We start from the raw sequence: 12,488 nt of genomic DNA on the forward strand, positions 1-12,488 counted from the left end.
ATTCGGGGGCACTGCTGTCTAGTGCCCGTGTGGTCTGACTCCTAAAACATGGTACAATTGGCTAGTCCCCAATTAGCATATTAATCTTTCCAGTAAGGCTATTGTACATGGTAGAGTACATGTGCCATCCACTAGGTCGATAAGGAAAAACAAGGCTTGGCCTGGCTGCAGCAGTTTTTAAACCTGCAGGTGAACCTGTCAAAATAACCCTTTTGTAACCCAAAGTAACCCTAAGTTTAAATATTAAGTAAGTCACCCCCAAGTAGGATGTGTACTCCACAAGGGAGGGGGCCTAGTATTTAAAAGTGGAAAATGTAAATATTTAATGTTGCCAGGTTCCTCCAGTGACTAGCCCCTAAAAGTAAATGTCACTGTATAGGGTTGTGGACGTTCCTATGAGAAAATCTGAAGTGCAATTAAGATACATTTTTTGCTAATGTTGCTTTGGAACAAGTTACAAAATTAATCAACCACTTTTTAAAATAATTATAACCAATCAAATTCAATTGTGAAGTTGCATTGTTGATAGATATACAGGAAAAGTAACTTTTCAAACATTCGCTCTAGTAGGCAAATTTGCATTAGCTTGCCAGCAGTTTCCCCCTAGCAGTGAGGTGTGAAAACTACTCTGAGAATAGACATAGTGACTTGGACCTTTTGGCCAGAAGACCTGATAGGGCATTTGGGGTTCAAGAACATAATTATTTTAAAAGCGACCAGAGTGAAGCTAACCCATTCGTAGTTAAGTGTACATTTGAGAGTAAAGTGAGAACTAGCAAGGAGGGGGCTTTTGATCCTATGGCACACAGTAGCTTTCCTGGTAGCAACCAAGTGGGATAAGGAGATGGTCCCAGAACCAGTTTAGAGCGGTTGAGGAGGAGTGGGCTGCTCATTTCACCAGACACATCTTTCCCTAAGAATCAAACACCGTGGGGTAGTTTGCAGTAAGGTAAACAGAATGCGGTGCACAAGTCCAATATTTTTGACTAGAAGTCTATCTTCTTGGTTACCTTCACAGTGGTTCTCTCGGAAAACGTGCCCAGAGCTCTAGGTTATCTTTTTGTCAATGATAGTCTTAACATTCTTGGCCACAACTGTCTCCCATTTAGTTTTTTTAGCTTATGCTAAATGCTGTATTGTAGCTCAATTGATCAAGTTGTAGCTTTATCAAATACAGAGTTCAAAATATTCACTCCTACCTTTGGGACAGAAGACAGGCTGTCTCCCTTCCCCCATTCCAATCCACCTTTTCACCAGTACCCCAGGGAGTCCCTCAGGGCTCCTCCATCAGCCCCATCCTTTTTAACGTGTACCTCATCCCGCTAGTCAAGCTAATCCAATCCTTTGGGATCAAAACAATAAATTACGCTGATGACACGCAGCTCATCCTCTCTTGGGAAGGTGAAGATGCCATTCCTTTTTCCACCTTCCACGACTGCCTAAGAGAGACGGCTGGATGGCTACACAGAAACTCCCTCCAGTTTAATTCCTCTAAAACGGAGGTCCTGTTTTGTTCAGGCACCAAGATACCCCGCCAGTTTCCGAATGAATTCTGGCCCCCAGAGATTAGAGACAAACCTCTGCCAGTTGCCTCGGTTCGCAACCTGGGAGCCATGCTTGACAACAAATTAAGTATGGAAACCCAGGTAACGAAAACTGTGGGGATCTGCACAGCCCTGCTTCGCTCACTGCGGAAAATCATGCCACTTCTCCCGGCACAAGCCCGGGCGTCGATAGTCAGGTGTACGATACTTAGTCGCCTCGACTATTGTAACGCCCTGCTCCTGGAGTCTCCAGTCACGTTGATGGATCGACTACAGCGAATTCAATCTGCCGCCGCCAAGCTGGCTCTTGGCTGGACGAGGAGGGCTTCGGCCACAGCAGCTCTGGCCGAGCTACATTGGCTACCCTTAAAACAACGTGTGGCTTTCAAGTCCCTCTGCATTGTCTTTAAGGCTCTGCACGGACTTGGACCCAAACCTCTGCAAGCCCTGTTTCGGTGGTACACTCCTGCTAGAAATCTACGCTCATCCTCGGCCTGTCTGGTAAAGGTACCCAGATTCAATAAAACCAGAACAGGGGGCAGATCCTTCAGGGTTGCAGCGGCCAAGTTGTGGAACAGCCTGCCTACTGACATCCGTCAGATTCCACAGCTTCTTCCATTCAGGAGACGTATCAAGACCTGGCTCTTCCCCCAATAAATGTTCGTCTGACTGCTTTCCCGGTTATCCGTCAGCAGAGTATTCTCCAGCGCCAGGAAGCCTGCAAGGTATCAGTCGCGCTTTATAAATACTCAAAATAAATAAATAATAAATAATAAATATTTGGCAACTGGAGCAGGTTAGTGGAATGCCTTATATTAAATATACAGGTCATTATGGGACAGTTTTTCAACATATGTTGCTATCTGTGCAGGAAAGTGTCATTTCATAGTTGTTTGATTGTCTATGTATAGAGAGATGATAATGTCAATTCAGATGCTCCAGGTCAAGCTTCTGCCTTTAATACATCCTTCCTGGCTCAGCAAATATCTCACAAGTGACCTAAATATGTGATCCATAAATGCCCTGTATTCTTATCCAGGGAATAGGGAGCTGAAAGATGACGAAAAGAGAAAGATCCATTTACATGCATGCACTGGACTCTACATTTTACAGAAGTAACTGTATCCTAGTGGAAGTTTTATGCAGCCTGTAATGACAGTCAGCAGACAATCCACTCAATTAAACAAAGCTTGACCAGATCAATACAGTTACAATACATAAATGAAACAATCTGTAATGTTGCTAGTGGGAATTGCTTGTATGGCTGACACAAAGGGCTAGTAGGTTTAGCTATGGTTGCAGTAGAGTCACAACCGGTAGTAAATTACAGCTTTTGTCGATTCACAAACATCTCCTGAAACACTTGTGTTGCAGTTGTACATTTACTGGAGTGCTCCTTTCTGCAAAATGTTAAAGGCAGGGGAAACCCAATAAACCCTTGTAGGCTTGGGCACAGAGTAGTTTAGGTCAAAGGGTGCTACAAGGGATTTATTTGAAACAGATTTATATTCATTGGTGAGCCGTAACTATGTAACGCACTCTTGTGTATCCGTAGGATAACCGGTTTGCATCAACTATAACAAATATATTGGTGGAAGGAAAACTGAACAAAATAGAGCAGAGAACGTATTGCGTGTTCAAAAACCAATTCTTTATACTGCAACAAAAGTAGGGAGACAGATACAAATGAAATAAGGCAAAAAAGGCAAAAAAGTCATGAACAGAGATAAATTGAATTTTCACTGCAGTTCATAACTGAAAACATCAACTCCAAAAGTTTAAAGACACAACCAAAATTAATTAATAAAAAAGGGTTGTGAATTGGTAACAGAGTAGCGTGACAGGAGATGATGGAGTGTCGACGTTTCGGTCTAGGTAGCAGTCGTCAGATAGACCATCATCAGGACGGTGTTTTTCTATGCAGAAAAAACTCCCTATGTAAAATAATACAACATAATCAATAATTGACTTAAAAATTAGAAATACATTAAATGCATGCTCTATATGTCAAAATAAAACCATTATTACTCAATGGTCACTCCTTCCTAGTGACCAATGAGAAACAATTTCTACCATAAACATGAGACAGTATAGTTCAAATCGTGAAATTATATATAATTCACATGATAAAAATCCGATAAAACAGTAATGTATACTGGTTGATTGTTAAAAGGAACAACTTCTCATTAGAGAAACTTCACAGTGATTTCAATTGAAATAAAAAATATTTACAAACATTGTAAACTTATCACACAATTGGAATTTACAAATTAAGATACATAAATAAACATTTGTGCATGCCTATGAACATTAATCTAAGGAAGTTGGATTAGTTTGTCACCTTGAATCTTCCAATAGGTCTTAAAATAGCATGGAAACAGCAGGGCCACTGGAAAAACTGAACACAGCAAAAGCGTGTGCCAAGGAAGCCCCAACTAGAGAGAAGGATTTGGAGTCTTATTAGGGATCAGGGTGAAGCATCTATCTACTGAATTCATATGTTAAAGCAAGAAATAATACCTTAAGTGTAGGCAGTACACGCTGTAATTGATAACAAGTTAGTGCGTGAAGATTAACATCCGAAGTTCCTGAAGGAGAGAATTAATAACGGGTGGTTAAACTAGTCTCCCACATATTGCTGTACAAGTTTAACCTGTAGTAGTGCAAATCTCAACAGTCGTTTGGGAGAAACTGAAATGTCACCGCCGTATACTGACTGTGTGAAAAGGGTGTGCACAACAAGTTACTGTGAAAGCTCACAGTTTCCGATATTCAGGACTAAAAACCGGTGGGTGTTTAGTCCAAGAACCATGCACCGTTTTAAATAAAGGCTGACCGATGAGTGCAGCTATGCGTTACATGAAGATCGAAATAACAAATAGGAGGCAAAGAAGTGACCAGGAATTAATTATTCAAGGAATGGCAGCGACGGTGAGTTACTCGCCCGAAAATGAAAGGAACATTTAGGATTAACCTCGATGTTAAGTATATCCATGTTTTAGCCTTAAAAGCGGCGGGGCAGGGTCCTAGTGTAGTACGCATCGATCCCATTTCAAGCAAGGCTACTTACATTGAGAATTGTAGAAAATCGGCATACGGGCGCATCGTCAACCGTTGTTTGGGAAACAATGAAAGGACTACGGTTGGACGGCTTTATGTCCGTGAACCGGAAGCATTGAAAGCAAAACCGGAAATGGAATATCCTTCGGTCACTTCGTATGTTATTTAAAATCTTAACAGGATAATTCCGAATATACTGAGCTATGATTATTAGTAAATACGCAAAGGGGATATCAATTGGTACATATTATAGTGTGTTCAAAGCGAAAACACTAAGACGGTCGCCATCTTGGATTGGGAAACAAAACTGATGTGAATCAGTGAACCGGAAGCATTGTAAACAGAGCCGGAAGTGAAATATCATTCGGTCACTTCGTTTGATGTTTTAATCATTAAAAAGGATAATTCTAGATATACTTAACTTTGATTATTGGTAAATAAGAAAAAAGGGAATAAAGTGATACATCAATCAGTTATTTTGCAGTGTATTCGAAGCGAAGGCACTAGAACGGTCACCATCTTGGATTGGGAAACGAAACTGTTATGAATCACAGTTGTCAACGGGTCAACATTCATAGTACAATGTGGTTTATGCTAAACAAAGTTGGGGATACATTGTGACAAAGAGACCAGAATCAGTTGGGGTAGATATGTTATAGTCCATGCTAAACAAAGTAAGGGATTCATTGTGACAAAGCAACCAAGGTCAGTCAAGGTACACAAATATCTTTGATATCAAAACAAAACTGTCAAAAATCTGTACATTAATACTGGTAAACTTGCAATAGCATACTAGTTGACCCAAGGTTTCAAAAGACTACAGGCATGCCAAGGCATGCCATTCTGTAGATGAATTGAGACCATGTCTGACCGAGTCTGCAAAGCAGATCCAGCGCTGTTCTTTTAGAGTTAGTAGATGGTCAACATTAGGTTGCCTAATTGTCGGTTTGATCACTTCTATTACATACCAGAGAAGCTCATTTTCACTGTGGTTTTTGGACAAATAATGGTCAACTAATGGGGCATTTTCCGTCTGGCAACGGATTCTTGACTGATGTTGAAGGATTCTTTTCTTAATTGGTTGTATGGTTTTACCAAAATATTTGAGACCACAGGGGCACTCTATGCAATACACAACATTGGTTGTGTTGCAGTTTGAAAAGTTTTTTAGAGGAAAGTTCTTGCCGTTCAGATTAAATTGTTTAAGATTAGCAGTGGTGGAGCAAGCAGCACAGTGGTTACATTTATAGTGTCCCTTCAAAGGACTTAGTTGTCGCATGTTATCCACCAATTCACTTGTATTGTTCTTATAGGCATGTACTAGCCTGTCTCTAAGATTGCGGCCTCTCTTAAAGGCAAACATTGGTTTGTCCACCAATTCTGGTAGATCAGAGAGAAGAGACCAGTTTTTTGTAATCACCTTTTTGATTGAATTGCTGGCTGTACCGAAGGTGGTGACACATACCAATTTGGGTTCGGTATCTCTTTCTTTGACCTGTAAGAGTAGGTTTCGGTCGTTGTACCAAGCCCGTTTTAGAGACTGTTTAAGTAATCTATTCGGATATCCACGTGAGAGCAACTTAAGTTTGAGTATTTGTGCTTCTCTAAAGTAGTCAGCACGTCTGGTGCAATTTCTACGTAAGCGTAGAAATTGACCAAATGGTAGGCCATCTCGAAGAGCTTGGGGGTGGCAGCTATTGTATCTCAAAAGGGTGTTTTTAGCAGTTGGTTTAGTGTACAAGGTAGTGTATAAGGTGTTATTCTCATCGACTTTAATAGATAAGTCCAGAAAGTCCATACTGAGGTTATCTGAGACCATAGTGAATTTGAGGTTTGAATTTTGTGAATTAATCCAATCATAGAAGCTGGTAAGATCACTGGAGCTACCATGCCAGATAAAAAAGATATCGTCTATGTAACGCAGCCAACATCTTAGATGGGCTGCGAAGGGATTGTTGGAGTTATAGATGACATTCTCTTCAAAGTTAGATACATAGATATTGGCAATATCTGGGGCAAAAACTGCGCCCATGGCTACTCCTTTGAGCTGTTGGTAAAAGGATTTATCATAAATGAAAAAATTTTCACACAGTGGAATTCTCAAACAATCAATGATATATTCCGATGGAACCTGGTGAGGTCTAGGTCTCGTCTCAAGCAAATTAAATAAAATGCTTAATATCTCCTCTTGCGGGATGTTAGTGTATAGACTTTCAATGTCCATGGACACTAAAAGTTCAACATTGCTGTCAAAGGGAATGTTCTCAACCTTGTTAATGACTGACATCGTGTCCCTAATATAGTTGTTATTCTCAGTTGCAAATGGACGGATGAAGAAATCCGCATATTGTGCCAGGGGCTTTAAGATGGAGTTGCACCCTGACACAATAGGGCGTCCAGGTGGATTAGTCTGGTTTTTGTGGATTTTAGGCAATATATATATTGCTGGGACAGTTGGGGCTTTATTAATAAGGAAAGATGCCTCTTTATCACTTAACCAACCTCCTGTAATGCCTACCTTTACTAGGTCTTGGATCCGTTTCTCTAGTTTTGTAGTTGGATTACATATTAATCGTTGATAGTTAGATACTACTGAAAGTTGGTTTTTCAGTTCCAAATTATAGGCTTTCTCATCCCAGAGTACTATTCCTCCGCCTTTATCGGCCGGTTTGAAGACAGTATCTGGGAGAGATTGTAGGTTAAAGAGTGCCTTCTGTTGTGCTTTAGTTAGGTTGAATGGAACCCATTTGGGTTGTTTCAATAGATGTTCAACTTGGGTCATTACAGCATTTTCAAAGGTAATAATTTCCTTGGCAACCATATTATTGGTTGGAAAGAAAGTAGATGATGGACGTAAACCAGTAACATCAACTGACATAGTTGGAGTTTTATCAGCAAAGAAATTCTTAAGACGAATAGCTCTGAAAAACTTGTAGAGCTCAAGTTTGGTGGTAAATAGATCATTTTTGAAAGTTGGAACAAAGGACAAACCATGTGACAAGACTGATATTTCATCAGTTGACAGGAGATGTGTAGAAAGGTTAAAGATAGGTACACTTACATTACTTTCTTTATCTATTTCTCTCACCACTCGTAGTACTGGTTCCTCGTTCGTCTGTAACCTGGGGTGTAGTTGTTGCGCCCCCATCCTCTGCGCGATTGCCTTTGTTGGCCCCGTGTTGGTTGGCCTTGTCCTCTCTGGCCCTGTCCTAAAAAAGGCTGTCTAGAGGTTGATGGTTGTTCCTGTACGCCTCTTTGTTGAAGGATTGGGCCGGATTCGTTCTCTGAATCTGAATCGGTGCCTGAAAAGGTAACCCTCTTCTGTTGACCGCGAAAGAAACCCTGTTGCCCCTGAGGTTGGTAAAAGTCTTTATTAAGATAGGGGTAGGTCTTCTCTTTGTTATACCTTTTGATGTCTAGTTGTAATTTAGATGTTTTCTTTTGCGAATTGAAGGTTTCAAAATCTTTGATGGTAAGATTTATTTTGTCTAATAGATCCTTAGCGTTCAAGATGGTTGAATCCGAGTTGATTTTCAATTCTAACGCTTCTATGTCTTTCACTAGATTTTTGATATGTTTCAATGCTGTTTCGATGCTCAGCACCATCCAGGTGCGTGAGCATTTGTTGGAGGCAAAGCTAAAATGTAGCTTGAAGTCTTCGTCTTCTGTGAAGATGATTGGTATATTTCTAATCTGCAAACCAGTGGGAATTATGTTAGCGTTTAGACAGTCAGTAAGAAATTTGGCATGAAGTTCAGTTCGTACCAATTTCTTACGCAGTCGCTCTAGTTGGTTCAGATCGGATTCACAGGGTAAGGGGACCACCGGTCCTTTAGTTCCCAACAGAGATGGGCCGGATGAGATTTTTTGAATGTACTCATCCGTATATGACAAGGTTTCGGCTTCAGACATGTAAATAGCCGAAAAAAAGACTTAAATGAATGGAAAGAAAATCCAAAAAGTTAACCACTTAAAAAAGTGACCCGCAGCAGACCGCAATCTGCACAAACACACTGTTAAAGGCAGGGGAAACCCAATAAACCCTTGTAGGCTTGGGCACAGAGTAGTTTAGGTCAAAGGGTGCTACAAGGGATTTATTTGAAACAGATTTATATTCATTGGTGAGCCGTAACTATGTAACGCACTCTTGTGTATCCGTAGGATAACCGGTTTGCATCAACTATAACAAATATATTGGTGGAAGGAAAACTGAACAAAATAGAGCAGAGAACGTATTGCGTGTTCAAAAACCAATTCTTTATACTGCAACAAAAGTAGGGAGACAGATACAAATGAAATAAGGCAAAAAAGGCAAAAAAGTCATGAACAGAGATAAATTGAATTTTCACTGCAGTTCATAACTGAAAACATCAACTCCAAAAGTTTAAAGACACAACCAAAATTAATTAATAAAAAAGGGTTGTGAATTGGTAACAGAGTAGCGTGACAGGAGATGATGGAGTGTCGACGTTTCGGTCTAGGTAGCAGTCGTCAGATAGACCATCATCAGGACGGTGTTTTTCTATGCAGAAAAAACTCCCTATGTAAAATAATACAACATAATCAATAATTGACTTAAAAATTAGAAATACATTAAATGCATGCTCTATATGTCAAAATAAAACCATTATTACTCAATGGTCACTCCTTCCTAGTGACCAATGAGAAACAATTTCTACCATAAACATGAGACAGTATAGTTCAAATCGTGAAATTATATATAATTCACATGATAAAAATCCGATAAAACAGTAATGTATACTGGTTGATTGTTAAAAGGAACAACTTCTCATTAGAGAAACTTCACAGTGATTTCAATTGAAATAAAAAATATTTACAAACATTGTAAACTTATCACACAATTGGAATTTACAAATTAAGATACATAAATAAACATTTGTGCATGCCTATGAACATTAATCTAAGGAAGTTGGATTAGTTTGTCACCTTGAATCTTCCAATAGGTCTTAAAATAGCATGGAAACAGCAGGGCCACTGGAAAAACTGAACACAGCAAAAGCGTGTGCCAAGGAAGCCCCAACTAGAGAGAAGGATTTGGAGTCTTATTAGGGATCAGGGTGAAGCATCTATCTACTGAATTCATATGTTAAAGCAAGAAATAATACCTTAAGTGTAGGCAGTACACGCTGTAATTGATAACAAGTTAGTGCGTGAAGATTAACATCCGAAGTTCCTGAAGGAGAGAATTAATAACATGGATATACTTAACATCGAGGTTAATCCTAAATGTTCCTTTCATTTTCGGGCGAGTAACTCACCGTCGCTGCCATTCCTTGAATAATTAATTCCTGGTCACTTCTTTGCCTCCTATTTGTTATTTCGATCTTCATGTAACGCATAGCTGCACTCATCGGTCAGCCTTTATTTAAAACGGTGCATGGTTCTTGGACTAAACACCCACCGGTTTTTAGTCCTGAATATCGGAAACTGTGAGCTTTCACAGTAACTTGTTGTGCACACCCTTTTCACACAGTCAGTATACGGCGGTGACATTTCAGTTTCTCCCAAACGACTGTTGAGATTTGCACTACTACAGGTTAAACTTGTACAGCAATATGTGGGAGACTAGTTTAACCACCCGTTATTAATTCTCTCCTTCAGGAACTTCGGATGTTAATCTTCACGCACTAACTTGTTATCAATTACAGCGTGTACTGCCTACACTTAAGGTATTATTTCTTGCTTTAACATATGAATTCAGTAGATAGATGCTTCACCCTGATCCCTAATAAGACTCCAAATCCTTCTCTCTAGTTGGGGCTTCCTTGGCACACGCTTTTGCTGTGTTCAGTTTTTCCAGTGGCCCTGCTGTTTCCATGCTATTTTAAGACCTATTGGAAGATTCAAGGTGACAAACTAATCCAACTTCCTTAGATTAATGTTCATAGGCATGCACAAATGTTTATTTATGTATCTTAATTTGTAAATTCCAATTGTGTGATAAGTTTACAATGTTTGTAAATATTTTTTATTTCAATTGAAATCACTGTGAAGTTTCTCTAATGAGAAGTTGTTCCTTTTAACAATCAACCAGTATACATTACTGTTTTATCGGATTTTTATCATGTGAATTATATATAATTTCACGATTTGAACTATACTGTCTCATGTTTATGGTAGAAATTGTTTCTCATTGGTCACTAGGAAGGAGTGACCATTGAGTAATAATGGTTTTATTTTGACATATAGAGCATGCATTTAATGTATTTCTAATTTTTAAGTCAATTATTGATTATGTTGTATTATTTTACATAGGGAGTTTTTTCTGCATAGAAAAACACCGTCCTGATGATGGTCTATCTGACGACTGCTACCTAGACCGAAACGTCGACACTCCATCATCTCCTGTCACGCTACTCTGTTACCAATTCACAACCCCTTTTTTATTAATTAATTTTGGTTGTGTCTTTAAACTTTTGGAGTTGATGTTTTCAGTTATGAACTGCAGTGAAAATTCAATTTATCTCTGTTCATGACTTTTTTGCCTTTTTTGCCTTATTTCATTTGTATCTGTCTCCCTACTTTTGTTGCAGTATAAAGAATTGGTTTTTGAACACGCAATACGTTCTCTGCTCTATTTTGTTCAGTTTTCCTTCCACCAATATATTTGTTATAGTTGATGCAAACCGGTTATCCTACGGATACACAAGAGTGCGTTACATAGTTACGGCTCACCAATGAATATAAATCTGTTTCAAATAAATCCCTTGTAGCACCCTTTGACCTAACCTTTCTGCAAAATATCATCAAATTGGGTTTCCACAGGGTACAAAATTGGAATGAGAACGTCAGATTGGAATGTAAAGGTGCACATTTTTCTACAATCTGAACATGTTTTTAGCTGATAAAAAAATCTCTTTGCCCGCACTACCCCCGAGAATGAATGGTGTTCTGTACGCATTATTTCACTATAAATGCATTTTCTTTAACTTAATTTTGGAATAACTGTATAAGTGTTTACAGGACTGGAAATGGCCATGCAAATTGTTTGGTAATAGACACAAACCTATGGGTCTGTGAGTGTTCCATACATGTACAGAGCTATGCCCTTGCTACGTCCTATTTCCTGCTGCCAAACAACTTACAGCGATTGAAAATCTAATATATTATGGGGTTGTTTGCCAAAAATTGTCATAAGAAAAAATTGTTGGCACATTTTAAACAACTTTAAACAATTTTCAACATTTTCTATGACAAATATTAATTTCCACAGGAAAGGAACACAATTTCAACACGTACAACGATGATTTCATCACTGACTTGAACACTCCCTATGATTACGAATCGGTCATGCACTATGGGCCTTTCTCCTTCAACAAGAATGCCAGTGCCCCCACCATCACTGCCAAAATAAAAGAGTTTGATGACATCATAGGGCAGCGCTTGGATTTTAGCGCTCTTGACAAAGAGCGCCTTAACCGCATGTATAAATGCCGTAAGTACATTATAGACACCTAAATGTAATTCACAAAGATATAAATTTGAATGAATGAAAATGATGTAATTGAACAGTCATTCAAGGAGTGAGTAGATATCCTGATGAAGTCTTTTCAAAGGGTAGACATTTGATGCATGGAAACGTCTCAATATTCGGCCCTGTAAGAAGCATATATATGGACATATAAGATATTTGTCTTTGTAAGTTATTTTAAATCTAATCTCCTGCATAATAGTTTGTTGTAAACATGCTACAAAAGACTGTTCTTTTATTTGAATGTCACCATGTAACGTGATAATACTGACATACAATAATATTGGATCCAATATATTGCTCACCAATACATCACAATGTGAGTATATATCTACTCTTTATAACCCCACCTATACTGACCTCAAGACGAATATGTACCTTGCATTGCAGCG

At 39.0% G+C, this 12,488-nt stretch overlaps 1 protein-coding gene across 1 annotated transcript in view; it reads left to right on the forward strand.

The window, feature by feature from the left end:
• LOC147707020 (meprin A subunit alpha-like) overlaps window positions 1-12,488 on the forward strand; it is a 90,899-nt gene that overhangs the window by 16,019 nt on the left and 62,392 nt on the right. The window contains exon 8 of the mRNA XM_086926245.1: window positions 11,839-12,060. Within this exon, the coding sequence (XP_086782371.1) occupies window positions 11,839-12,060 (222 nt within the window). The remainder of the gene's footprint in view (window positions 1-11,838; window positions 12,061-12,488) is intronic.

Source organism: Lissotriton vulgaris, chromosome 6 (assembly GCF_964263255.1).
Source record: "Lissotriton vulgaris chromosome 6, aLisVul1.2, whole genome shotgun sequence".
Taxonomy (NCBI): Eukaryota; Metazoa; Chordata; class Amphibia; order Caudata; family Salamandridae; genus Lissotriton; species Lissotriton vulgaris.